This window comes from Lissotriton vulgaris, chromosome 5 (assembly GCF_964263255.1).
Source record: "Lissotriton vulgaris chromosome 5, aLisVul1.2, whole genome shotgun sequence".
Taxonomy (NCBI): domain Eukaryota; kingdom Metazoa; phylum Chordata; class Amphibia; order Caudata; family Salamandridae; genus Lissotriton; species Lissotriton vulgaris.
In genome coordinates this window covers 1,924,829,514-1,924,856,518 of record NC_141693.1, presented here as the reverse complement: position 1 = coordinate 1,924,856,518, position 27,005 = coordinate 1,924,829,514, and the positions used below count along the sequence as shown (strand labels likewise).

Genomic DNA, 27,005 nt, shown 5'->3' with positions numbered 1-27,005 from the left:
CGTTTGTGTAAGACAGGATCTCAATTCCAAAGGATTCCACAATCTTAACCAAAGGAGGCACGCAGATATTTAAAAATAGGAGACTCTTCTGCCTCAGTACAGGTGCGCGCTGGAGGCAGCACGGGCCCGAGGGGAACTACCGCCCGATTGGCGCCATGCCGAGATCGTAGTTTTCCTGAAACCAGGCAGGGCGCCGGACAGGCATGACTCGTACCGGCCCATTTCTCTTTTAAATATCGAGGCCAAAATTCTGGCTAAGGCCTTGGCGAACCGACTGCTGCCCCTTATTACAGACCTGGTCCATCCTGACCAGGCCGGATTCATGCCCCGTAGGGCCACTCGCCATAATATTCGGCGGCCGCAGGCGCCGGTTGACGCCATGGGCGCTCGGGATGAGCAGGCGGCGCTCCTACTGGCGGATATGGACAGGGCCTTCGACTCTGTGAGCTGGGCATACCTGTTTACACTATTGGCCCGCCTTAACCTTGGCCCGGTGTTCCTGTCGTACTTGCGATTGCTATACACCAACGTCACGGCCTCAGTCCGAGTGGCCGGGGCCACCTCCGGGCGTTTTCGAATTGGTCGGGGCACTCAGCAGGGTTGCCCTCTGTCCCCGTACCTGTTCGCCCTTGCAATGGAGCCCCTGGCGTCCCGAGTGCGGGCTGATGCCCAGCTACGCGGGTTTGTCTGGAATGACGACCTGGTGGATAGGATCGCACTCTATGCGGACGATGTCCTTTTCTTTCTCACCGACCTACAACGCTCGGGTCCCCGGGTTCTGGAGGTCATGCGCGTCTTTGGCGAGATCTCCGGCCTTCGACTCTACCTTCATAAATCGACCCTGTGGGTGCTGGGCGGCGGAGTCGTGACTGACCCCTGGGCTGCGGGACTGCGGGTGGCGACGGATGGTCTGAAGTACCTTGGCATATTTCTATCGGAGTTGCGCGTCGTGGCTTGGGGTCGTGGCGTCCTGCCAGTGTGGGAACGGGTCCAGGCCGATGTCAAGACTTGGTCCAGAATGCCACTTACCATCTTTGGGAGATCGGCCATCTTCAAAATGGTGGCGCTTCCGCGTCTGCTATATCAACTTCAGAATTTCCCGTACCCCATCGGCCCACAGTGGTTTCGCCAGGTCAATTCTGTGCTGGGTCGATTCCTATGGGCTGGCGGCGCGGCCAGGGTGGCGTTGAAAAAGTGCTTCTTGTCTACTTATTGTGGTGGCCTGGCCACCTCTGACCTCCTTACTACCAGGCTTCCCAACTGCTTATTCTTAATGAATGGTGGTACAGTGATAGGGGGGACCCGGCGTATGCCTTGGAACGGTCGCTTATGGGTGACAATACACTCCACACCATTCTGTATTCAGCTCGCCTGCGTCGCGCACTGCCGTCGGTTACCAGAGTGGTCTTCGCTGTGTGGAGGCAGGCCCTACGCCGCATGGGCTGGTGGGGCAAGCTAACGGCCGAGACGCCGCTCTGGCACAATGGTCTGCTCCCGGAGCTGGCGGCCCTGGCCGGTTTTGAGGGTTGGGAGGCAATCGGTATCACGCTGCTGGGCCAGGTCATGTCCGGCACTACCCTTAAATCGTTCGAGGAACTCAGCACAGAGTTCCAAATGCCTCAGTCCCAGTTTTTCCGCTACTTGCAGCTGCGCCATGCCCTCACCCCGAGCATTGCCAACCTGGACTCCTTACCGGAGTTCAGCCCGGTCGAGGCAAAGGTGTTTATGGGGGATCTGGGGGACAGAAAGGTTTCCCGGATATACCAGACGCTGGTCATTCATTGCTCCTCTACCCTACACTCTCTTCGGGCGGCATGGGAGGTGGATGTTGGCCCTCTCGATGAGGACGATTGGAGGGAGGCGCTAGAATCCCCACGTGGAACCGCCATTGCTGTACGGCTCCGACTCATCCAATTTAAATACTTGCATCGGGCCTACTATACCCGTGAACGATTGTGGAGAGCTGGGTTGATTGCATCCTCAGAATGTTTGCGCTGTGGGACGGTGCCTGGGTCCCTGATACATACTGTGTGGTCGTGTGGTCGGCTGTCTGGTTTCTGGAGAGGTGTGTGGAGTTGTCTGTCCGAGGTCTTGGGCTGGGACCTTCCCCGCACCCATCGGCTGGGATTATTGCACGTCATGGATGGCATCGGTGGGAACATATATAAGCGCCATCTGCTGCTTTTGGGGCTTGTTGTCGCCAAGCGGGACCTGGCCCGGGCGTGGAAGGCGGTGAGGGCCCCCCCCTGTCTGCGTGGAAAGCTGGGCTGGACTACTTCATGGGCCTGGAAAGGCCGATCTTTGAGGCGAGGGGCTGCCCGCGCAAACATTACAAAATTTGGAAGCGATTGTAGGAAGGTACATCCTGACTATGGTTGCCCCCAACTTTTTTGCCCTGTGTTTTAGCTGGTTTTTGACCTAGTCGACCTGGGGCCCCGCCAATCGGGACCCCAGGCCTACTGCTCTCTCTGTAAAATGGATTCCATGTACCCTAGGTGCATTTACCAATTGGTACTGGGCCACCTTATCAGACCCTGTAACTCTGGGCATAGGTGTACCCAGGGCCGCCAGGGGCTGCAGCATGTATTATGCCACCCCTGGCTAGCCTCCTAAATTTGACACAACTGGCTGCATGACAGCTGGGGTGAAGTCGTGTAATCACACTTTGCTTTAGATATAGTAGCCCTATATCTAACCGTACAATGGACACCCGAGTTCCTATCAGTCACTCCTATGGCAGGCCTTGACAATCCTGAAGGCAGAGTGCGTGGGCTCGTGTGAACTAGGCTCTGGCCCGAGCCGAGCCCGGTTGCAGCTTGCGGAACCAAGATCCAATGGCTGTTCCATGGTAACGCGTACCACATCGGTAACTTCGGTGTCGCGTTATCGAGACATGTCGAGTAAGGTGTCATACGAATCGGGATGCTGCCCTCTCACCAACTCTGGCGACGAGGTTAGCATTCCGCCCTTCTAGAGGGACACGACATGTACGTAACTGTGAACCCCGGTTAAAGTTAACTAAAGCCTCAGCTCCACAAAATGGATGCTGCCACCACAGACACGAGTCTGACCTCCTGCTGCTGGGAGTCCTTCCAGCGAGGAGCGCTTGGACAAAGGGTTTCCTGTCGAGGGCGGTGTTCGCACCGTCCCAGACAGGGTTTGTGTATTCTGGGTAGGTAGGGCTTTTGCGAGAAGGTGACTGCGGAGTGGCACCCCGGTGCTCACTACGCATCTGCCGGTCAGAACCAGTTCCAGGGGCGCCAGCCCTGGCCTGGGGAAAGTCCGGCAGGGGAGAGGGGTGTAACTACCCCCCTTCCTGGTCCCACCCTTAGGGCAGGACCTAGTCATGTACCCACCCCTTTCTTTAGAATAAAGGTCGGAGCGGGGACCCTTCCAAATTAGATCATCTTTGAATCAAGAACTACTTTCTACGAAAGGACATTCAAGACTCTTCCCAAGATTTCTCCCTTGTGACTAAGGAGTAGTCACCCCGCATCAGCGGGCACCATCTAAGAACTCTGCGGTTTGCTGTAAGTCCTTCCTCAAGGAATCCGACGGCCCAGCTCGACGAGAACCGGCTTCCCTGGCACCTCTGACCTCTACCCACGTCATCAGCTCAGCTGTGATCTGTGGGTGCGACGAGACCTCGAGGGACCGGCCATCATCAGAACCTGCACGCTCTTAACCAGCACGACCTTCGAAGCAATTCCCTGGTGAGTGCTCTGGGGTCCGAGAAGCCCCGACCCTGAGCCGCTCCAGCACCGAAGTGCAGTCCCCCAGCATCTCCACGATCTGCGTGGGGCCCTTCTGCTCGCTGCTCAGCACGTTGTCTGGTCACTAGCCGCTGGCTTGTGCCCTTCCTTGACGACGACCGACAAACAACTCTGCTGGTCTGGTTGCTCCAGACTGGCCCTTGCTTCCATCTTTGCGAGAAGCACCCCGGACCCTCCTGGTCCACTCAAGACGCCATCTTAGGCCCACCACGTGGCCCTGAGATCTGCCAAGGCTTGTTGCCCCATCCTGGGCCCAGCGACGCCGACAGCATCATCCTTCGTGGGACAGCTCGCACCTCCACCGTGGTCGCCGACAACGCCTCCTGGTCCGTGAGACTGCAGAGCCTAGCGTCGCCCACTCACCTGGTCGAGGTGACGGCCAACCGGTGCCCTCCTGGTACCCTCTGACTACTGGCTAGTAGTACGAACTTGGTCCCCTCTGCTTTCAGGTATAAACAATCTCTGATCCAGGCTTGGATCTCTACGAACTATTCATCACTGGTCGCCGGCCAGCAACTCCTTTTCTTCCGGCTCCTGGCTCGTCAGCGAAGACCCCGACGCCTGTAAGACTTGTGCAGCCGCAGCCCTCGTGGCTAGGTAACTCGGCATTTCGGTGCCTGCATAGCCTCTTTACTCTAGGGTCCCGAGTCCCTCGCTTCCGACTTGCCTTATCGGGTCCGCCCGAGACCTTAAACTTTCCGTGTCCTCGGACACTTGTTTTAATTGTGCACTTGAAGTATTTTCCTAAGAGATTTGGTTTGTGCTTAGTACCCTGTCCTCATAAAGAGTCCAGGGCTGTTGTGAATCTTAATAAATATCCTGTTTATTTTCATAACACTTGTGTGGTGTCCTTTCACTGGGTGTTCAAGGGGTACATGTGTGGTAAACAGCTGGCTTAACGCGCCCTCTCGAGTCTTTAGCCTTAGACTGCTCGTATCCACGCTACTAGGATAGCTGGTCTATAGGTTGACTTACAACCAAACACCATAAGGGTCGTTGGAACGATACATAGCGGTCGCTAGAATAGCGAACGTTGCATATCGGGCCAACTTCTCACAGCGATGGGCCGACTACCGGGGTCTGTCACTGGATCCCCCAGCGGAGCGAGAAGAGGACATGTGATGGTAAAGACATTGTTGGCCCGAGTCTGCGACGCTCCAGTCGCGCTGCACCTACACCTTTTATTCTATTGCTATGTGTACACGTGTGGATGGGGGGGTGGGGGGGGGCTGGGGAGTTTGGGTGTTGGGGGGGTCGGGGTTGGGGGGTAGGGTGGGTTGGGGGGGTTTTTCATACTGAGCCTATTCTTAAGACCTGCTTGAACATTTGCTACCTATGTGATTTATTGTACCGATATCGTTGTGGTGATCTCCGGCCTTGGGGGTGCCACATTTTTATTGCTCATTTGCTCAATAAAATTGGTTGTGAAAAAAAATAAAATAGGAGACTCAGCTCGGACCCTTGAGGAACCCCGCAGGTGTTAATGACGGTTCTCGATTTAAAAGAGGGGCTGGAAACCAATTAGGTTCTAGCTATAAGCATGTCCGTCAGTCAGGACAGTGCCTGTCCGTTGTCCAAAGTCATACTGTCTCTGAAGAGAATTTCATGAGATACCGTACTGAACATCGCTGAAAGATCCAGCAGAATCAGCATCAGTATCAGTCTGCTCTAATCCAAACGGATTCTAATCTTATCAGCAGCTGCCAGGAACGTTTTTTCGGTACTTTGGGATGCTCTAATCCCAGATTGCGAAGGTTGCAGAACATGATTTAACGTCTACATGGCACCCCTCGCAGCCATCGTCAGACAACACGGCCTCAACATCGTATCCTACGCCGATGACACCCAGCTCATCCTCTCCCACACCAGAGACCCCACTACCGCAAAATAAAATTTCCAAAAAGGAATGGAAGACGTCATAGTCTGGATGACTAACAGCTGCCTAAAAGTCAATGCCGAGAAGTCCTTGTCCTCGGAACCACCCCCTCAGCATGGGATGACACCTGGTGGCCAAATGCCTTCGGGAGCCCATCTTCCCGCACAGACCACGCCAAAAGCCTCAGCATCATACTCGACTCATCGCTCACCATGAACAGACAATTCAACACTGTCATCTCCAACGGATTCAAGACCCTCCGCATCCTTCGAAAGACCTTCAAATGGATCCCCCCGGAGTCAAGGAAGACAGTCACCCACTCGCTTGCTTCCGCGTTTCCACAGAGGCAGTACGGAGCTATCAACTGCGTGAGAAGGAGAAGATTTGTTCTTCCGAAGTCGTGAAATTGACTTCAGCTAAAACCCTATATCAACGGCAGAACGCTACCGTGGGACGACTCGGGGTGCTAAATTCAGCAAAGTGATAAACAATTTGGGTGCTGATTAACCTCGCACAAGTGGCACACCTTTCAAGGGTGCCCACTGATATTGGGGTTACTTTACCTATGTGCACATTGAGAAACCCTTCGCCCCCCTTCTCCCTTGCCCCGTCCTGATGAAGACCCGTCCTTGAGGAATCCAGTTACCCGGTTTTCTGTTTTGGGTCGAAACGTCGACATTTTCCCATGTAGCCTGCACCTACATTTTCCTGTCCCGCCCCCCCTCCCATTCCCCTTGCCTCTGTTGCAAACAAAGGAATACGGAGGATTTTTCAACTACGTGCCAGCGAAAAAGAGTTACATTTTTTGCGAGCTTTTGAGTTAGGGCAGGCTCATTTTTTGTATATAAATAATTTTCACTCTTTTTCACTGATCTCCTTGATCAATCACATGAGCACTTACTCTCTCTCTTTTCTGTCCACTTCATTGATATTAGAACCCCGTTTGTAAATAATTGTATTTTATAATTGCTATTTTCAAAATGTATATTAAATAAGAAAGTCTCTTGGACTTTGAGACTTATTGGTTTCAGGTGTGGTTTTCTTGTACCAATCGATAGTTTGGGTTACTATATCTATCATGTTCTGTCTTACAACAACCATAGTGATTTAATCCAAAGGTGACTAAAAGAAATCACTCGAAGCATATTATTGTGTTGCATGTGGAATTAATGTCTAGGACCAATTGTTGATTATAACACTTGATACCCAGGTCCTTTGACTGCAATTGGGTCACCCCCTGTTTTATAACAACTCGCTCATCACCAGCAGACTGGACTATGGAAGCACGCTGTACGCCGGCATCAACAAGTCCCTTCTAAGCAAACTTCTGACCATGCAGAACACCGCAGTCAGACTCGCCCTCGACATTCCCCGTAACTAACACATAAGCCAACACCTGCGAATACTCCACTGGCTCCCCGCAGAGAAGAGAATCAACTTCAAAATCTTCACCCACGAATACAAATGCATACACAACAATGGACCCAAATACCTCAACGACAGAATTAACTTCCACGTACCCAAAAAGAAACATCTGGTCTGCCAACCCCGCAACGGCTGAAACCCCTCACATCCACAGAGCCAGAGCAGGCGGACGATCGTTCTCCCACATCGCAGCCAGAACCTGGAACGAGCTACCAACCTGGTATTAGCCCCCAACCTGAACATCTTCAGGAAGACGCTCAAGACCTGGCTCTTAGGCTGACTAGATCTGCATGCCCCCTCCCCCTCAGCGCCTTGAGACCCTCACGGGTGAGTAGTGCGCTTACAATTCCCTGATCGATTAATTATTCTCAAAATATTGGGAGAGTGGATTATTAAACAGTTTCTCCACATTCATACTAGGAAACTGAAGTAGAAAAAATTGTGCTAAATAATGCAAAAATAGTCTAGTTCGCTTTTGGTTTCTTTAGAAAAGAAGAGAGCAATGCCAGTTTCAAAGTTTTCGGTACCTCTGCCATTTCCAAAGACAAGTTAAACAATTCTGTGAAATGAGGCACCAGTAGTGGTGACAAAGAATCAAAGATATGTGCTGGGCAAGGATCTTCTGGTGACCCTGATTTAACATTATGTAGTGTCTCTTGTAGCATCTCCAGGGTAACCAGGTAAAACATTCCCAGCAGGCCCGAGACATCTGGGAAACAAACCGGCCTACATGCCCTGGTGGTCCATTTCTCTATGCCTTCCATGAATATCCTAACGGTGATGCCCCAAATGGGCGAGAGAGAGCAATGTGGAGCTTGGTTGGGGGAGTGGTCTAATGGGGAGAAAGGAACACAGGGGCTTGAAGCACTGGGGCGAGCACAGCATGGGGAGAAACGCACGGAAAAGAGAGCAACATGGAGCATGGAGGGGAGAAAAAAAGCACACCAGTGGGAAGCTGAAAACCAAATACTTTTCTTTTGTCCTAAGGGCTCCACAAGAGAGTAATATATTTCTCTGCAAGCATCTGTTCGTAGCTTGCAGTGCTGTAGATTCATATGCTCTGCATACTCTTGCCATCTGTTGGCCTCAAAAACTGCAAGTTGTTTTTGTTCAAAGAAGCCCCTTTGAGTCATAAGGGCTCCTGTGACTTCTTACTCAGTGGGGAATGCGCATGGGCACATACTCCATTTCTAAATTGATTTACCAGGGGAGTGAAAATATGGACAGTTAGCAATAATAGAGTGATAACCATGAAAATGTAGTATAAAGGTAAAGCTAATGCTGAATATTACAGAGATCTACAAAGAAAAAACTCACTCCGAACAAACAGATGCTTACAGGTTAAGTAATATTTCGGTTCTAGCATGTGTGGCTCGAGATACACTTTCTCTGCATAGGCTGTAGAGCAGAACTCTCTTAAAGAGCTGTTTAATCGAGGGGAGAAGCCTAACTAGCAACCAATATGGCCGCTTAGAGAGTCGGCTCCGCCGATCGCCCTCGCCCTCGGCATAATCCTGTGAACTATCATGTTCCCTAACCCCACTTCCCGTCCCCGGTGCTAGAATAGAAGATATCTCCGCTAAGCCTCGAACGAGTCTCCTCCGACGTCCTGGGGCGAAGATATATCGACTGACAAATTGGAGCCTACTCCTGCGACCTGACCGGGACCTGGGTTTCTTGGCCAACTGGATGTGAATGAAATAGCATCGGCTGCGGAGGACCGGAAGTTCCCGATGCCCTCCGACTCAATTTTGAAAATTGGCCCCAGTATACAGAATCTTCAGTATGCGACACTGTGGTGCCCCTTAACAGTGAGACTTGCTGGATGGATCTTACTGGGACACTCTGGGTGCGACAGACACCGGGGTGCTCTGAGTCTACCCTTCCCGCTCTTCGGAGCCCACAGAATCGTGGACGAGAGTTATCTAGACCGCTTGAATCACTTGGGCTGGAGCGCTGAGTTGGTGGCCTATAGGAGTAGTGTTGGGTGGTCGGACGTAGCGGCGAAGGCCCGGCCGATTGATTCAACGCACATCGCCTATGATAAACTGGCATGAGCCGGCAATAACGTGTGTGAGTCTCGATGGCGTCGAAGTCGGAACAGGATAAGACCTTGTCGCGATCCTCCAGAACATCCAGAAACGTGCAATCCAACACGCTGGAGCGCTACACCCTACCAAAAGGATCACCAGCAGATTTAAAAAAAATTGCCAGCGGCGGTGGATATGGGAGCCCCTTCGACGGCGGCTCCTACTTTATCAGATCTTATGGTGGCCATTACTGGAGTCCAGACGACATTGGGTCAGAAGACGGAGGCCCTCGACCACAAGTTTGACACTGCGACCGTCGAGGTTGGACTAATAAGAGCAGATCTCAATAAAGCGAGTGAGAAGGTGAAATCGCTAGAGGTCAAAACTGCGAGCCTTGTCGATGATGTGAACCAACTGCAACAGGAGGTGCGAGACCTCAAGACATCGAAGGCTCAGACGGATCGGAAGTTGGATGAGTTCGAAGGTAGAGCACGGATCAATAATATTCGCATATTGCGGGTACCTGAGCGGTCGGAGGGTCCAACGCCAGACCTGTTCATCGAAAACATTGTACTTAATCATCTACAGCCTAAAGGCCTCAGTAACTTTTTCATGATCGAACGTGCCCATAGAGTTCCGGGAAGTAGGCCCCGACCTGGGGCACCCCCTCGTCCTATGATCGCAAAAGTTCTTAACTTTCGGGACCGTGATGCGATATTGCAGGTGGTTCATTCTGGGCCCCTGTTAAAATTTGAAAATGCGACACTCTCCTTGTATCCGGACTTCACTCAAGCGGTACAGAAGCAGCGGCAGTGATTCCTTGCGGTGAAGAGGAGACTACGGGACAAAGGCATGAAGTATGCCATCATGTTTCCAGCCCGGCTACCAGTGGAACACAATGGAAGGGCTGTGTTCTTTGACAATCCTGAAGTAGCAGTGGACTGGTTGGACAACACATGTGCTGTTTTTGTTGTGTTTTACAAGAATCGGGGGACTTAGACAAGAGTTACCACCAAAATGACTACTGGTAAACAGGGTTTGGGGATTACCGCACTCAGCTGGAATGTTAACGTACTGGGTGATAAGATAAAGCGAGGAATGGTCAACCAACTGATTAGAAGACACACACCTGATGTTGTACTATTGCAAGAGACGCGTCTCGTTGGGAACCGTTGTATGACGTTGCATAGGGGAGGATATAAAATGGTAGCACACGCCGGATTCACCTCCTGATCCAGAGGGGTGGGGATATTAATGAGAAATTCCTTCCCAATGACGATCCAAGTTACTTGGACAGATAGCCGTGGCAGATATGTTGGGATCTTTGGGTTGTGGGAGGAAAGAACGGTGACTATTGTCTGTGTATGTCCCGCCAGCCCTCCAGTCTGAAACCTTCCGAGATCTGGCTAGAATTTTTCTGTCCTTGCCCCTCGGAACTTTGGTTGTTGGGGGTGACTTTAATGCTGATATGAATGGTGAAGTGGATAGATTCCCTCCCCGAGTGTTGCCGCTTTCTTGCCGATGGTTGATTGATTTTGTGGAAACTACTGGTTTGATTGATGGATGGAGGCTGCGAAACCCGGTTGATGTGCACTACACTCACTCCTCAGCCGCCCATGGTTCCCTCTCTAGAATATATTATGTCCTGGTGCCTGCATCACAGTCCGATGGAGTCAGGGAGGTGCGGCACCTAGGCAGAGGAATCTCTGATCACTCGCCAGTCTGGATTCGTATAGAGATGGGTCGCAGTGATGTAGGTAGGGTGGCCCCCATAAACGCATGGCACCTAAAAGACCCGGCCTTTAAGAAGGAGATCGGCAAAGCCACGGATCGATACTTTCAATCGAATGTGGGGACAGTAGAGTCGAGGAGTACCCTTTGGGAGGCATATAAAGCTGTGATCAGAGGAGAGGCTTTATCTCTGATCTCTGGGAAGAAGAAAAAAAAGTTGAGCAGAAGTGGACAGCGTAGAGGCGGAGTTGGCAGTACTGGAGGGGGAAGAGGGGGGAAGTCGACGACCGGGGTAGCGGAGGGGGGCCACAGACTGAAACTCCTCAGAGATGAGTATAAGGGCTTGGCGAGGGAGAGGGCAGCCACGCAGTGCGCAGACACCCAAAGTAGGATCTACGAACATGGAGATAAGGCTGGGAAGTTGATCGCCTGGTTTGAAAGAGGGGAGAGGCCGACAAGACTGGTGCCGGAGTTACACACGGCGGAATTAGGCAAAATCACAGAACCGCAAGAAATTGTGGAGGAATTCTCGTCCTATTACAGTCGGGTTTACACTGCTGCGAACACACACACACACACACACACACACACACACACACACACACACACACACACACACAGAGACTGTGAATGCACATATATAGCGAGATATTCAGATGCCGTCGCTGTCAGAGGAAGACCAGAAATTCTTAGATTCTCCCCTTACTAATGATGAGGTCGTGCAGGCGATCAGAGGGGTGAAGTCTGGGAGAGCCAACGGCCCAAACGGGATCCCCGTAGAGTTGTACAAACCGAATGCCAACAAATTGGCACCTTTTCTGCGCGATATGGATCTGGAAAGTAGGGAGGAAGGCCAGCTTCCTTATGACCAACATATCGCCAACATAGTGGTTAGTTACAAAGAGGGTAGGCCTCGGGGAGAGTGCTCCTCCTACCGGCCTATCTCGTTGCTTAATGCAGAGCCCAAAATCCTGGCAAAACTGTTGGCTACCAGACTGGTAAAGGTCATTACGACCCCGATACACCCGGACTAATCTGGTTTCATGCCCCGCCGGAATACAGCATTAAACATACGGAGACTACACGGAATCTTAGCTAGTGCTTCCTATATCCATGAGCCAGCTGTTCTCTTATCGCTAGACGCCACTATGGCCTTTGATAGGGTCGAGTGGCCATACCAGTTTGCTGCTCTGAGTAAAATGGGCTTTGGGCCGGGATTTGTCGGGTGGGTCCGTCTTTTATACACGAGCCCCCTAGCCAGAGTTGTGGTGAACAATCATAGATCTGCTGATTTCCCATTGGGACGTGGTACGAGGCAGGGATGCCCACTCTCCCCACTACTGTTCGCATTGGCACTTGAGCCGCTGGCGGTGTGGGTGCGATGGGACCGGACGATTAGAGGATCGAGATGGTCGCCTGACTGGGAAGACAAGATATCGTTGTACGCTGATGACATTCTGCTCTGACTACTCCCCGAGCATCATTGATTGCTTTTTAGACATCCTAGCCATATTTGGGAGTTATTCGGGCTTTGCCATTAATTGGACGAAGTCGGTTATCTTTGTACTCAGCGGGGACCCACCCGTTGTCCCGATCTCCTGTCCCCTCCGGATGGAGTCTACGGGCTTCAGATATTTGGAGATATACATAACTTTGGACCCGAAGCTGGGATATGACAATAATTTGGGGCCCCATAGACTCGGCTTCGCCGGGATGTGGACAAGTGGAGGGAGTTGCCGCTTTCCTTGCTGGGAAGTGCCACACTGTTCAAAATGATGGCACTTCCCCGGTTCTTGTATGCACTTCAAAACAGTATGGACCCGGTGCCTCCTTCGTATTTCAAATATATATAGTCACTCCAGCGGCGGCTCCTTTGGGAGGGAAGGCCACATATCGCATTTTCCAAACTCACATTGCCCTGGTACGATGGGGGAATTTGTCTGCCTGATCTCCGCAAATATTATTGGGCCTCTCAACTTGCGTCAATTAACCATGCGATTTATGGACCAGATGCCTGGACAAGATCATATGAGAGCCCTCTACTCCAAACCGGTTAGAATTCCCCTCATTGGACCGACTGCGCACGCGGTCCGGGTGTGGCACACAGCTAAAAGAAATCTTAAGTGGGATGGGAAGATCACACTGGCCACTCCCCTGTGGAGCTCAGAAGTTCTGGGCAACTTGTGTAAATCAAGGGGCTTTGACCGGTGGGATCTTATCGGGATTTCGCGGGTAAAAGATGTGTGGGGGAAAGATGGGGTCCTGTCATTCGAGGCCATGCAACACAGCTATCAGTTAAGCGAGAACGAGAGATTTAGGTATCTCCAATTGAGACATGCTTTATTGACCAACATCCCCCGGGGTACTATGCCTCCCGAGGCTTCCCCACTGGAGGAGCGAATACTGGACGGACACCTCCCTACTAAAACTATATCTCTGATTTACAGAAAACTTATTAATCATATGGAAGATCCGTTGGCTGTGCTCAGAGAACAGTGGTGCGCGGATGGTTTGGTCATTGATGAGGATTGGAGAGAGGCTGAGTCTTCCCCCAAAACAGTGGTTATTCCTATGAGGTTGCGACTTGTGCAGTTGAAAATCCTACACAGATCCATATACTGTGGCACTGTCCGGAAATACAACAATATTGGGTCAAGATCCATGAGAAGTTGCGGGAGGTGTTGGGTGTGGAAGTGCACATGGAGACTAGACGCTGTCTTTTGAATGTCTGGGAGCCCTCAGACCTCACAACACACGGGAAACAATGGGTGACACTGGCATGTATGATTGCTAAACGTAACATTGCGCAATTATGGGGTGCTACTCAGGCGCCTCAAGTGGGGAAATGGATGGAAGACCTTGACTGGAATATGATCAGAGAGAGGTCGGTGTACAATGTTACAATGTTAGTTGGAATTTGTTAAGCGCTCGTTCGCCCGGAGGCTTCATGGCGCTGTAGAAGGAGCCAAACAGGACAGTCAAAGGACAAGCAGTGCTATCAGTAGTAAGCTTGAGAAAACAACCAGGTCTTCAGAGATTGCCTAAAGCTAAGTATGTTATCAATCTGCTTTATATGGAGAGGAAGAGAATTCCAGAGCACAGCAGCTTGATGGTCGAAGCAGCCGCCTCCGTGGCGTTTCCTCTTGAAAGGAGGCACAGTCAAAAGTGATTTGTAGGTGGATCGAAGGTGACGGGAGGGGCAATATTTTTTAAAAAGATCTCTGATAAAAGAAGGGCCAGAGTCGTTCAGAGAACGGAACAGAATACACCCAGCCTTAAAGGCCACACGTTGCTCAACAGGCAGCCAGTGTAGTTGCTTAAGGCCAGGTCTGATGGATTGCCTCCTGGGTATATTCAGCAGCAGCCTGGCAGCTTGGTTCTGAACAAGCTGGAGGCGTTTAAGCTCACCAATTTGGAGGCCGAGGTAAAGACTGTTAGAGAAGTCCAGCCTGGACAGAACCAAGGAGAGGACAATCTGTGTGAGGGCTGTACGTGGCTAGGGATCATCCTAAGAAGTGGGGGAAGATCTGGGGTGCATGGAATAGCTATAGAGGAGATATTTGTGCCCCTCCTATTGTGCAAACCGAGGCTGTAGTGTTGGAATCTCTGTGATCACTTTGAAAATCTGCAATGCGTAATGTGTTGGTTGGTAATGCATACGTTATTTTTGTACTAAAGTATACAGTCACCTGATGCTTGTTTCCCTATTTTTGTTTAACAATAAAAATATTTTTTTTTTAAAAGAGCTGTTTAATCAATGGATGATGCCCATTTCTGAAACAGAGTTCTTAATACCTTTTGGGCAACTTAAGCCAGTTGAAAGAAGGATATCCGCACATTAATGTTTGGTAAAAGTATCTGGAGAGGACCATGTGGCTGCTTTGCAAATGTCAGCTATGGGAATGTTCCCTAGATATGCCAAGGCTGCTCCCTTCTTCCTACTACAATGCAGGCTAGGGGGCGTGGGTAATATCCTCTTGGTTTTAAGGCATCTTTGGATACATTTAACCATCCATCTAGCTAGTTAACTAACTAAACCAGCTTTTGATATAGGATGGCCTTTACGAGGGTTAGCAAAAGTGACAAAGAGCTGTTGAGTTTTATGAAAGGACTTGGTGCTGTCAATGCAGTATATTAAGGCGCTTTAGAAGTCTAGCGGTGGTAGGGCTCTTCGAGCTATAGAGTCTGGGTGATGGGAAATAACACTTGCCGTTGTATTGTTTAAGGTGGAAAGGAGATAACTCCTTCAGAAGTAAATTAAGGTCAGTTCTGAGGACAACTATCTGCTTGAAATTGTATCAAAGGTTCTTGCAAAGTGAGGGCTTGCAGGTCAACGATGTAATGGTTGTTACGGTGTAATGGCTATTATAAAAGCTACTTTCTAGGAAAGAAATTGCAGAGGAAAGAAATGCAATCACTAGCATGGGGGTCCTATGAGTCATGTGAGTACAATACTTAGGTTCCATAGAAAGACAGATGGCACCTGAGGTGGATTCACTCTTTTCAAAGCCTTCCATAAAGTATTGGATGATGGTAACTCTGAAGAGAGAAAAATGCGCTCTTATTTTTCATGTATGCAGCAATGGCTGCAAGATGTAGACATATGGAAGTATATGCTAACCCTGATTTCTATAGCTGTTTAAGTAACAAAACAATGTCTTCACCACGGATTTAACAGGATCTAAATTCTCTGGCGTCCTTTAAAACATCCATACATTTTTGGGCACGTCTAAGATAACTAAACTGTAGGACCCTAGGTGTCAGGTTGCTAGCTTGAGCTATTTGGGGCTTAATGTCCGATTTTGCCCTGTTCCTGAGAAAGAAGGTACAGCTTGTTGGAAGCCTCTCATGTGGGGTAACAAACATCGTGACAAGAATTGAGAACAATGGTTGTCTGGCCCACGTGGGAGCTACTAGAAGGAGGGTGAGGTGTGTTTGTTGTAGCTTGTTTGTTGTGCCAGAGGAGACTGCCCTATCATCTATAGGACGGCAACACATTTTTGTTGTAGCTTCCTCACCACGTATGGAACGAGTAGAAAAGGAGGAAAGGCATACATCCCCGACCAGTTCATACATAGAGTATTGCCCATAGACGGTGGCTGGGAAAATCTAGAAGCCAAGTTTTGGCATTTGTGCTTTTCGTGAATGGCAATGAGGTCTATTTGTAAGAACCCCCATCATTAAAAGGAGGAAGTAGGAAGTGTGGGTGGAGTTCCCACTCCTCAAGGACTTGGTGCATATTGCAAAGTCGTTGTGCACTCCCGGGAGATACTCAGCTAGTAGGTGACTCGGTTGGTGAACTGCCAAATAAGAAAACTTGTGCGCTAGTGCGGGCATCTGGAGTAAATGAGTATCCCCATTTCTGTAGATAGTACAAGGCAGTCATGTCTGTTTTGATGAGCACCACCTTGCCTTAAATGTTCTGTAAGGCGGCTTTGAGGGGTAGGCAGATGGCCAGAAGTTGGAGGTAGTTTATGAGCGACTTCTGCTGTTAGGGTGGCAAGAGACTGAATTGTCATTGTGCGGAGAGGACTCCCTCTCCTTCCCCAGACAGAAAGGGATCTGTTGTAATAAACCCTTACAGAATAGAGTCTGCAAAGTGCTGCTGATCCACCACTGCAGAGAGCGATGACTGCTGGCCCTTATCAACACAAATTTTGTAGATGACCCTCTGCTTGTAACGAGTGTCAAGAGACACTGCTGAAACAGATAAATGTGCAATCTGGCATGGGAAACTATAGCTATGCAAGCAGCAATCATTTTTAAGATGCAACAACGTTTTGACTGGAAGGCAATTAGGCTGAAAAAGGCAGCACCTGCTGGAAAGCTATCACTAAATGGGTTGGGGTAAGCCTTACCATTGACTGAGTTTAGAACTGCCCATAGAAAGGGATAAAGTTGCAGAGGCTGAAGGTGGGACCTGGTGACATTTCTTGTAAATACAGCTCGTGGAGTAGACAAATGGCAGCATGAGTGTTTAATAGACACCACGGTCTGTCCACGCTCTTAATCAGCCAATCCTCCAGAGAGGGAAACACTTGCATGCATCCCTTCGGATGTGGGCGTCTACAACCGTTAGGAATTTTGTCAACAATCTTAAAGCCATGGTGTCTAGGATAGGCAGTACCTTTAACTAGTAGTGCGGTCTACTTATCATGATGCTAAGGTAGCGCCGGTAAGCTGGGAGGATGAGAATGTGGAAAAGGGCGTCCTTCAGCTCTGGAGCAGTCATGAAGTCGCTTTGCTGCAATAGCAAGATACCATAGTCATATGGAAATGTTCTAATAGGATGAATTTGCTGAGGGGCCTGAGATCAAGAATTGGTCCTAGGGAGCAGTCTTTCTTGGGGATTAAAAATTACAGCAAGTACACCCATTTGCCCTGGTGGCGGGCAGGCATTAGTTTTTTGGCCATGTTTAGGAGGAGGGCTTTCACATTCTCTTATACAAGTAGAGGGTGTGAGCACAAAGTGGAATGTTTGGTGGGGTTGAAAAGAAGTTCAAGGCAGTGTTCTTGTTCTATTATGCTTGGAACCAATTGGCCTGAGATGATCTCTTGCCAGCACGAGAGAAAACACGCAGTCTTCCTTAGACAAGTGTATGTGATCAGTAGGGAAATGTGTGGCAAGTCCGGGCTTTTAAGAAAGGCTCCATTACTGGAAGCAACACTGCTTTTACCCTTGTTGTTGTTGCCCTTATATGAACTGCAAGAGTATCCCTTGCCTGCTTACTGGTGGTAGGTTTGCTGTTGGTAGGATTGGGGCTTTTCTGTGGAGATGGCCTTTGCTGAACCTCTTGAGTATTGGCTCAGCCCTAGGTGGCAATGTTTACAGAGCCTTCATGCTGTTGGCCATTTCTGTATTTTTTCTTCTTTTTCAATATTTGGTCCACTTGTGAACCAAAAAGAGGTGTTCCCCATAAAATGAGTAGGCTCACTTGCTGCAACTCTGGCTTAAACCCGGAGATACATAGCCAAAAGTACCTACATAAAATGACTGGTATTAACCTTTCTAGATGCAGTATCTCCAGCATCAAGAATGCACAGTGTAGTGCTGCTGGAAATTACCTTCCCCTCTCATACAATTTCCACGCCTCTTTTTAAACTGCTCCAGATGTTGCTGTAGCAGATTCTCGGTCTTCTCCCACTGAGCACTATTGTATCTGGATAGGAGGCATACTGAATTGGCGATCGTCTAGCTCTTAGCAGCTCCCACAGCTACCCTTTAACAGCAGCATCAATTATGTTGCTATTCTAATGAGGGGGAGGCAATTCCCATGTTGCTTGAGCAAAGGCCTGCTTACAGGCAGTATGCACCACTAGGGAGTGCAGAAGCACAAGGCCCCTAATATAGATGGGATCTCAGCATGACTGCTTGCATTTATTTTTGTACCCTGTGAGTAATCACCAGGGCCCCAAGTCTGTTTTTAAAAATCAGGACAGGTTTGAGTATCCTTTTGAGCATTGGAAGAAACTGCATGGAAAGCTCAGACTTGGACGGTGTTTTCACAAGTAAGTCCTCCTCAGGAATAGTGTGTAAGTCAACTTTATGATAGAGTGTAGCGCTTTGAATAACCCTAAGGTACGAGACAGTGGCGTCAGAGGTAGAAGTCCTAAGTGGAATTGGTAATCTACGTTGTAATTATGGCTTCCAGTTTTCAGTTTTTACTGATTTTACAGATAAATACGAAACAAAAACTATATGCTTTATGTCTGTATTTTTTTTTAAATATGTAAAAACAAGCAAAATAGGTGTCCTTTGGATCATTCTCTATACTGTCAATCACAAGTGCCAGGTCAGTAGGTGTGCAGATTGACGAGTAAGGGAGTGGAAAAAAAAAATCAAGGTTTCCTAATAGATCTTAAACAAGTGCCGACATAAAGCCGTTTACGCTGTTCGACGAAGCAATTTTTTTCAGGTGACTGCACGTTAGCGTATACTGCTACAACCTGTTGGACATTCAAATGAGAGTATAGACTTATCATTTAAATAAGTGTAAAAATATAACCACTACAGCTACTTTTATACACTGAACAAACTAAAAATGGATAAATACAGAAAAAAAGGAGCAACATTGAAATCTGGATAAACATAGGCTGAAATGTTTAAAAAAAAAATACCCTAAAATAGGGAGCCCTAGGGATGGATTGGCGAGAACACACTTGTGTGCTGGATAAAGATGGACGGTACGTTATAGTGCATGGATCATTGCAAGAGAGACCGCTGGTACTGGCTGCCATCTATGGTCCGAACGTGGATGATCCAGACTTCTTTAGGAACGTCTGGGCACAAATAACATTACTCGATTGCCAATTGATTGTTGTGGGAGGAGACTTTAATGTTGTGCTGGATGACGAACTGGACCGGAAGGGTGTGAGTAGACCCACGCATGCTAGAGCGCGTCAGGCTGTAATTGATGTGATGGAGGAGGGGTTGCTGTCTGATGTGTGGAGAGTTCGACACCCCGGCGTGAGAACGGGGACTCGTATCACGTGCCATCATGCTGCTTGGTCCCGCCTGGATTTCTGCTGGTGTCGCCGGAAGTGGCGACGTGGGTGGATAGGTTGACATCCAGGCTAGGTCACTCTCAGATCACGCCCCCTGCATGTTGGAGTTGTGCGTACCAAATGCCATGAATAGAGCATTTACATGGCGCCTGCCCCCTCACGCCCTTACAGATTTAGTGTTCACTGAAGAAATCAGGGCTGATATTGTTAAATATTTTGAAGAAAACGAGGGTTCAGCCTCCTCAGAGGCCATTGTATGGGACGCTTTTAAAGCGGTGATCCGGGGCCAATGCATAGCGAGACAGGCCGGGGTACTGCGTACCATCCGTCGGACACTAACCCAGCTGGAACGCGAGCTGAAAGACCTAGATCAAGCCTTCTGCCAGGACCCCACTTTGGAGATTGCTGGTTGCCTCAAGGCCAAGCTGCTAGTCTTTAACGAGGAGGCACAGCGGGAGGTGAAATTCCTGGGCAAACAGGCCGAGGCCCGCAGATACGGTGAAGGGGACAGACCGAGTAGGACTCTAGCTAGGTTGATAGCCCCTCGGACGCAAAAACACTACATACACACTATTCACAACAGTGAGGGGTCCCTGGTTATAGGCCAGGAGGCGGTGCTGCACGCCTTCACTGACTTTTACACGTCCCTCTACACATCTAGACAACCCACAGTCCCTGCTTCCCTGGACAGTTTCCTAGACTCCATTGCCCTTGTCTGGTTCAACGATCACCACAGACAGTATATGGACCTCCCCGTTACAGTTCAAGATATAATACAAGTAATTAAAAGCATGCCAGCTAACAAAGCCCCTGGACCTGATGGCCCAACAACGACATTTTATAAGACGTACACGGAAGAATTGGCGCCGAAACTACACTCTGTGTTTGTTGAGGCCCTTGAACTGAACTCACTCCCAGACTCGATGCGTGAGGCCTTAATTATCACCCTGTTAAAGCCTGACAAAGACGGCCTGTTCCTTGACTCCTATCGTCCCCTATCCCTCATAAATGTGGATGCTAAAATTTATGCTAAGGTCATCGCGGACAAACTACAGCCGTTATTACCGATCATCGCACTCCCCGACCAGTCGGGGTTTATTCCGGGCCGCGCCACCTCACACAACCTTAGAACCATCTTCTCTATCCTGCATTATCTACACCCCACTGTTCAGGCTGCGGTGGTGTTCCTTGACGCCACAAAAGCATTCGACTCCTTGGAGTGGCCTTACTTGTTCAGGATTCTGGGCAGGATGGGATTTAGCCGAAACTTTATAACTCTCATCAGACTACTGTATGATACGCCCAGGGCTCGGGTGAGTGTGAATGGTCTCATATCTCAGCCCTTCGCCATCACTAAGGAACCAGACAGGGGTGCCCGCTGTCTCCTCTCCTTTTTGCTATAGCGATGGAGCCGCTAGCGGGCAGGGTTCGCCAGCACCACACGGCGAGGGGGATTGGATTTAGCTCGCGTAGTCTGCTGATTTCCTTATATGCGGACGACGTCACGCTGTACGTCATTAACCCCACGGATAACATGAACCCATTGCTCCGCGAATTTGTGCGTTTTGAAGGTCTGGCGGGAGTATCCATAAATTGGTCCAAATCCGTTGCATTCCCCCTAACCGACGCAACCAGTCAGCCACCCACGGACTATCCCCTGCGTTGGGAAACTGACGCTGTTAAATACCTGGGTATATGGATCAGTCGTGACGTACAGGAACTGTGGTCCCTTAACTTTGGCAGAGCGGTTGACTGGCTGGAGGGGAGGGTAGAGGTCTGGAACAAGCTTCCTCTCTACCTGGTGGCGAGGATAGCACTGGCAAAAATGGTGGTTCTCCCTAAATTTTTGTATCTGTTCGTCAATATTCCACTGCCCATGACAGCGCACTTTCACACACGCGTCCGGTCCCTACTTCTGACTCTGGTATGGGCCGGAGGACAGGCGAGAACTTCTTGGGCCCTGCTGACGCTCCCATTACGACAAGGTGGCCTTGGGGCACCCGATCTGAAATTCTACTCGCTCTGCACGCAGGCGCAATTTTTGCATTTCTGGGCCTTCCCCACTCCTTATCAACCGTATGTTGCGGTGGAGTTGGCCGCTGTGGCCCTGTCGCCGCTACGCGTGGCACTGTACGGCAAAGTCTTGCGCCCTTCGAAAGATGTGGACACAGTGGAAATGATTCGCTGGTCCTGGCGCGAATTACGTAATAGAGAAAAACTTCCTCTGCTTTATGCGCCGGCAATTCCACTACGAGGCAACCCGATGCTACCTTGCTTAAGTGCTAGGGGCGATGCCCTCAGCATCCGTGGGCGACGTTTGAATACCTTTGCGGACATATATCCCAATGGGTCCTTCGGTGAGTTGGGCGCCTGCGATGAAGGCCAATCTGAATCCTTCTCGGACACGCTTCTGTATCACTCCCTCAGGGAATCATGCAAGAAGATATGGCCCCAGTTCTCCGAGGAGCCGCCGCAACTTGCTGCTCTCCAAAATTTACTCTCGAGACCCTCCCCCAAAAAACTGGTATCTAGATTATACAACTGCATGCAAGAGCAGGCCCCGATAACTGTGCCTACGGCCAAGCAGGCTTGGAATGCTGACCTGGACGACCCCCTGTCTGCTGAGATGTGGGAATACTGCTGTAAACAACTCACAGCGTTGTCTCCGAATTATCGGCTACGGTTAGTACATTTTAAGTTCTTGCACCGGTACTACCGCACGCCAATACTGCTACATCGCATGGGCATCCGGACTGATGCATCATGCTGGAAGTGTGGCGGGATGGATGCGTCCTTCCTCCATGTGGCGTGGAGCTGCCCTAGACTTGAAGAGTACTGGTCGGACATCTTCACTGCCATTAACCAAATCTTGCACAGAAATGATACGCCTTCCCCGCTTCTGGGCTTGTTGGGATATGTCCGTGACACGGAACCTTGTGATAGGAAACTGCATGCATTGCTACTCCTCTACGCTTAACGACAAGTGGCGATACACTGGGGTCGCAAGGCCTTGCCTACGCTTAAAGTGTGGGTTTCGGATGTGACATATGGTAATGCACAGCTCACACATTACTGGGAAACGATGCCCACCGCTTCCAGACCCAACGACATTTGGGAGCCCTTCCTACAGTGGAATAGAGAGCGTGCGGATACGGACGCCTCCGAGGACTCACCTGACGTGGGAGTTTCTGACGATATGGGGTAAAGTCTTGAGACCGTGTACTTGGCCCCTCTGGCCAGGTGGTTCCTGCTTGAGCGGCTTTGCTTAGTGGCTACGATACGGTCTACGACTGCCTTCCTTTGAGAATTCTATGGGTTCGTCCGACTTAGCACTATGTCCCCCTCCCTGACCAAGCGACCGAAGGTTTTGCTCGGCTCCCTCTCCCCCCCCATTTCCCCGCGGAGGGTGCCTGGGAGCCATCCCGCCACTGCCCCTGTCGCCATCCTTGTACAGTTGCCCAGCCCGGGTGCGCACGACCCTGTGTATGCGTGGTGTGATATAGGTTTGATTCTTCAGCTCTGCACCACAGTTCATCGTTTTTTTCCTTTTTCTTTGGTTGTTGTGGAGGGGTGGGAGAAAAAGGTGCCCGTATACATGTTTTATTCAGGCTACCGTTTCACCAGACTACGGTCTGTTGCACTCCACAGGGCGGCGAGGCAGCACCGTGAGTTTGTGATCAATTTGGAGGTCTACGGCACCCAAAAATGTGAGACCACTTACTTTGCTATTGTTGCACTGATTATGTTCGTGCCCACAACTGTATTGCATGTCTCTCCTAGTGTCACATCACTCGATTTGTTGTAAGATTCCTCCTGATTTAATTGATTTCTGTGTGGCATTCATCGACATAGAGGCCTGCCTCCGGGTTGTTGGCGTGACGCAGTGTAACCTCTCCTTTTTGTACAATAAATGTCTTACACCAAAAAAAATAAAAATAGGGAGCCCTAGTTGCAAATCGTCTCATGGATCATCTGTTGGGTGAGGATAAAACTGTGTTTCTTAGGGGGCAGGAGGTAGTGTAAGGACTGGGACTGCCAGTGTTTGAGTCAAACTGGGGAGACCCTGTTAGGGAATTTGAGGGGGGTTAAGTGACTTCCTGTAAGGGTGGTGGTGGGAAAGTCTGTTCATGAGGACGAGGGCTAAGGGTTGCAGCCCTAAAACGCCTGGTTTGTAGACGAGTGTAGGCTCCTTGTCAAACGTTAGCCTACCCTTAGGTATGGGTTCCAAGGCCTTATGATCCTTGGATTAAATGTTCCTTGTATGTGGGTGAATGGCAAATGGATGTGGTCTTTTGTCTAGCGCCTCCAGCAGTCTTTCGAGGATTGGTCTCTCAAATTCCTTGGACAAGCAGTGGAGGGTGGTCTCGAGGTCATTGGAGTTTGAGGCTGATGGCGTCTTCCAGGAGACCTTTGGTGGCAAAGATTTGTATAGGTTCGACTGGAGTGTCAGCACAGACGAGTGCCTTGGCTGCTTTTGTTTGCAAGGGCTGGAGCACCAATGGTGTTCGAGGCACTTGGTAGAGTCCATCTTTAGATACTCAGTGCAAGGGGATGGGGTCCTAAAGGCATCAAGATTCCTGTATGAAGGGCTGGATGCCCATTTGTTCCCCTCCCCCCCCCCCCCCCCCCCCCCCCCCATTCGCCGCAATCCTTATGATTTTGCGGTTTGGCCATACATAAGACCGATGCCATAGTTTTCATTTGAAGTTGCGTAGTAGAGGTTAGATGATCTCTGGTTCAGAAGTGTTGAACTGTATCAACTGTGGGCTCAAGGTGATGAAAAAGCTTAGAGTCTGTGAACCTTGTCCACCCATGTCCAAAATCAATGGAGGGGAAAACCAATCTAACAATGGAGTCAGTGCCCATGCTCTTTCCCTACTAAGGGAGCAGTCAATAAAAACCTTTTGACTCAAAGAGACGTCTTTGAACAAAAACAACTTACGAACCCAACACTAGGTGGCAAGAGTATGCAGAGCATGTAAATCTACAGCCACACATGCCGCAAACAAGTAGTTACCTAAAGGACAAAAGTAAATTGGCATTGCTCCATGGGAGGAAGACACAAGATGGACACAAGAAGAAGGCAAATGAGAACAATAGTAAAGTCAACCCATGGTAAGCAACGGGTGAGCAACAACTCCTCTATGATCTTGGTAAGCCAACAATATGTATTCTGCAACTAGTCAGATGCGCTGTCTGGGAGGCTAGACTGAAAAATGGGTCAAGTAACATGCAAAGCCCCAGCAACTTGCCCAAATGTGAAATTGGAAGTTGAATGAAAGATCTCAGCACAGGCCAATTCTAAAACTGACAACTTCCTGCAAAAATATAAGTTACATATTGTTTCTTTTGCTGCAAGCATGGGAAAGATCAAAGTATTTCTAATCCAATTGGTAGGTTGGATCATCCTTGTATTCACTAAACATCCTGGCGAGAACAGGGTGGTGTTATAGAGTTCTATAGAAAATGTTACTTACATTTTTTCTGGAGGTGGCAAATTTATATTTTATAGGACACCACTTCTGAACTGTTGTCCACTAATTCCCCAACTCACTGAATGTAATGTATTTTTTCTGATGTAATTCAATCTAAATCATACTGATTTGTTTTCCCAACGTAATCTGTTTCCAGCTTGTTAATTGAAAGAATTGGCCTGCACCCATATTTTTGATTCATGTGTTCAGCTCTGTTGGTCACTAACGATATTTGTTTCTCTAACAAACCTCATTTCCCCTGTAATCCTGCTAAGCTGTACAAGTCTTAACAGAGCTCTTCCATCCAACCACACTAGCCATGTATTTTCTACAACTAGACTTACCTGTTCGTATTTCTCCAGTTCGGAGTGGTAAATCTGCCGGATCTGTGATAGTTTATTCCTGTAGTCCGAGTGCTCAATAGAGTTGTCCGGAGACACACCGCCAGAGGCTGCGGCAGCAGCCGCTGCAGCTGCCGACCCTCCGCCTTTCTCTGGCCCAGCCACACCCTCTGCTAACAGCATGTTATCTAACCGCATGAGCTGGGGGTCCACTGGTTCTTCTTCCTGGTTGCTCCTGATGCTTAGACCTGTAAAAAGGAAGAGGAGAGCGTGAGATTTGTTGGTGTTTCACTGCCAAAAGACGGGTTGCATTAACACTCGCAAAGACAGTACGCACCATTACCTTTGACTACAGGTCCATGCTCTTTAAGTAAATTTCGATCAGAAATCAAAACAATGTCTTCAAGGCAATTTACTTACATTCCGACCTAATTTTTTGGGGGAAACTCCTTAAGACTAACCATATCTCATCCCTTCTGGACGATTTTTTTTATACCAGTACTGGTCATACCCAACTAAAATTGTACTTCCAGTCATTTCACTCATTTAATATTTTACAGCAGGGTGTCTAACAGGCCCAGTAGCATTGGATCTGAGCAGATGTTTCCAATAACAGCAATGTGATCAAGTTAGATTCGCTAAATATAAATTTATTTTGAGGGGGTAGCTCAAAAATTCAGCATGGATATGACATTCCTTCTGGACCTACTTAGGAAATCCCGGTCCCGGTCTTATAGGTTTCTGCACTAATTAATACAAAAATTAAGTTAAGCATGTTCTGCTGCCTACAAAATTGGTCTGTGAGGGCTAATATTTTCATATATTAAAAAATGCACACCAACCACTGTTCAGAACAAAAAATTAAGTCTTTAGTCACTAAGTTTGTACTAAAGAAAACAACTAAATTGTTAGTTTATTCTTAAACCAAATAATTATTTTACTTATGGTTGGGCCAAATCTCTACAACGAAACACTAATTCTTCTGCAGGGCAGTCCCATCCCAAGTCATACCCGTGACTGAAGATGCAAGAGACAGCCTCTCATATAGACCTATATCTCCTTCCTCTTCAACAAGACATCTTTTCAAATTCGTTATATATTTTTTTTAAACCATTTTATTTATTGATTTTACCAATGAATACAGTAGGTCATATAAAACCAAACAATCAATCAGAGTATTGCACATTATTTAGCATCCACTGGATGTGGGTCGCAAATGCTTTTTAACAGTTTCACTAGAAATACAGATTGCCAACCACACACTTACTTTAGTCCTCTATTTTTGAGGGAACAAACCAAGAGAGACTTCCTGATTTGTCCGGGTACATCACTATAACCCTTTTATTTTTAATTTTTTACCTTTTTAGGTCTCGCCTGTCGATGCGCATGCGCATCGAGCAAGGCGAGAGTATTGCGAGTTATCCACTCTTTATCCACACTGCAAGGAATCGTGGCGATTCCTTGCAGTGCCCGTGACTTTTAAGGTCAATGCGCATGCGCATTGAGCTTATGCGCATGCGCATTGACCTTAAAAGCGCGTGCACGTCCGTCTTTGTTTACCCGCTCCGCCCCCTCCCCTTCCCGACGTGTCGCATTTCTCCTCCCCCCTCCCCTCTCTTCCCTCCAGCTTGTTTTTTGTTTATTTGACCCGCTCCGCCCCCTCCCCTTCCCGCCGTGTCGCATTTCTCCTCCCCCCTCCCCTCTCTTCCCTCCGGCTTCTTTTTTCTTAACCTCCGAGTAGCGATTTTTTTACCTCATTACTTAGAATGGATTAGTCAAATTATTACTTAAAAGCACTCTCGCTAATCCAAACAGCTTCTGCTTCCATTTTTAAGGTTCACATTCCCCTT

The 27,005-nt window shown here is 49.1% G+C and overlaps 1 protein-coding gene across 2 annotated transcripts in view; it reads right to left on the bottom strand.

The window, feature by feature from the left end:
• PBX2 (PBX homeobox 2) overlaps positions 1 to 27,005 on the bottom strand; it is a 247,366-nt gene that overhangs the window by 104,481 nt on the left and 115,880 nt on the right. For both annotated transcript variants that reach the window (XM_086924519.1, XM_086924520.1), the window contains exon 3: positions 25,159 to 25,403. In XM_086924519.1, the coding sequence (XP_086780645.1) occupies positions 25,159 to 25,403 (245 nt within the window). The remainder of the gene's footprint in view (positions 1 to 25,158; positions 25,404 to 27,005) is intronic.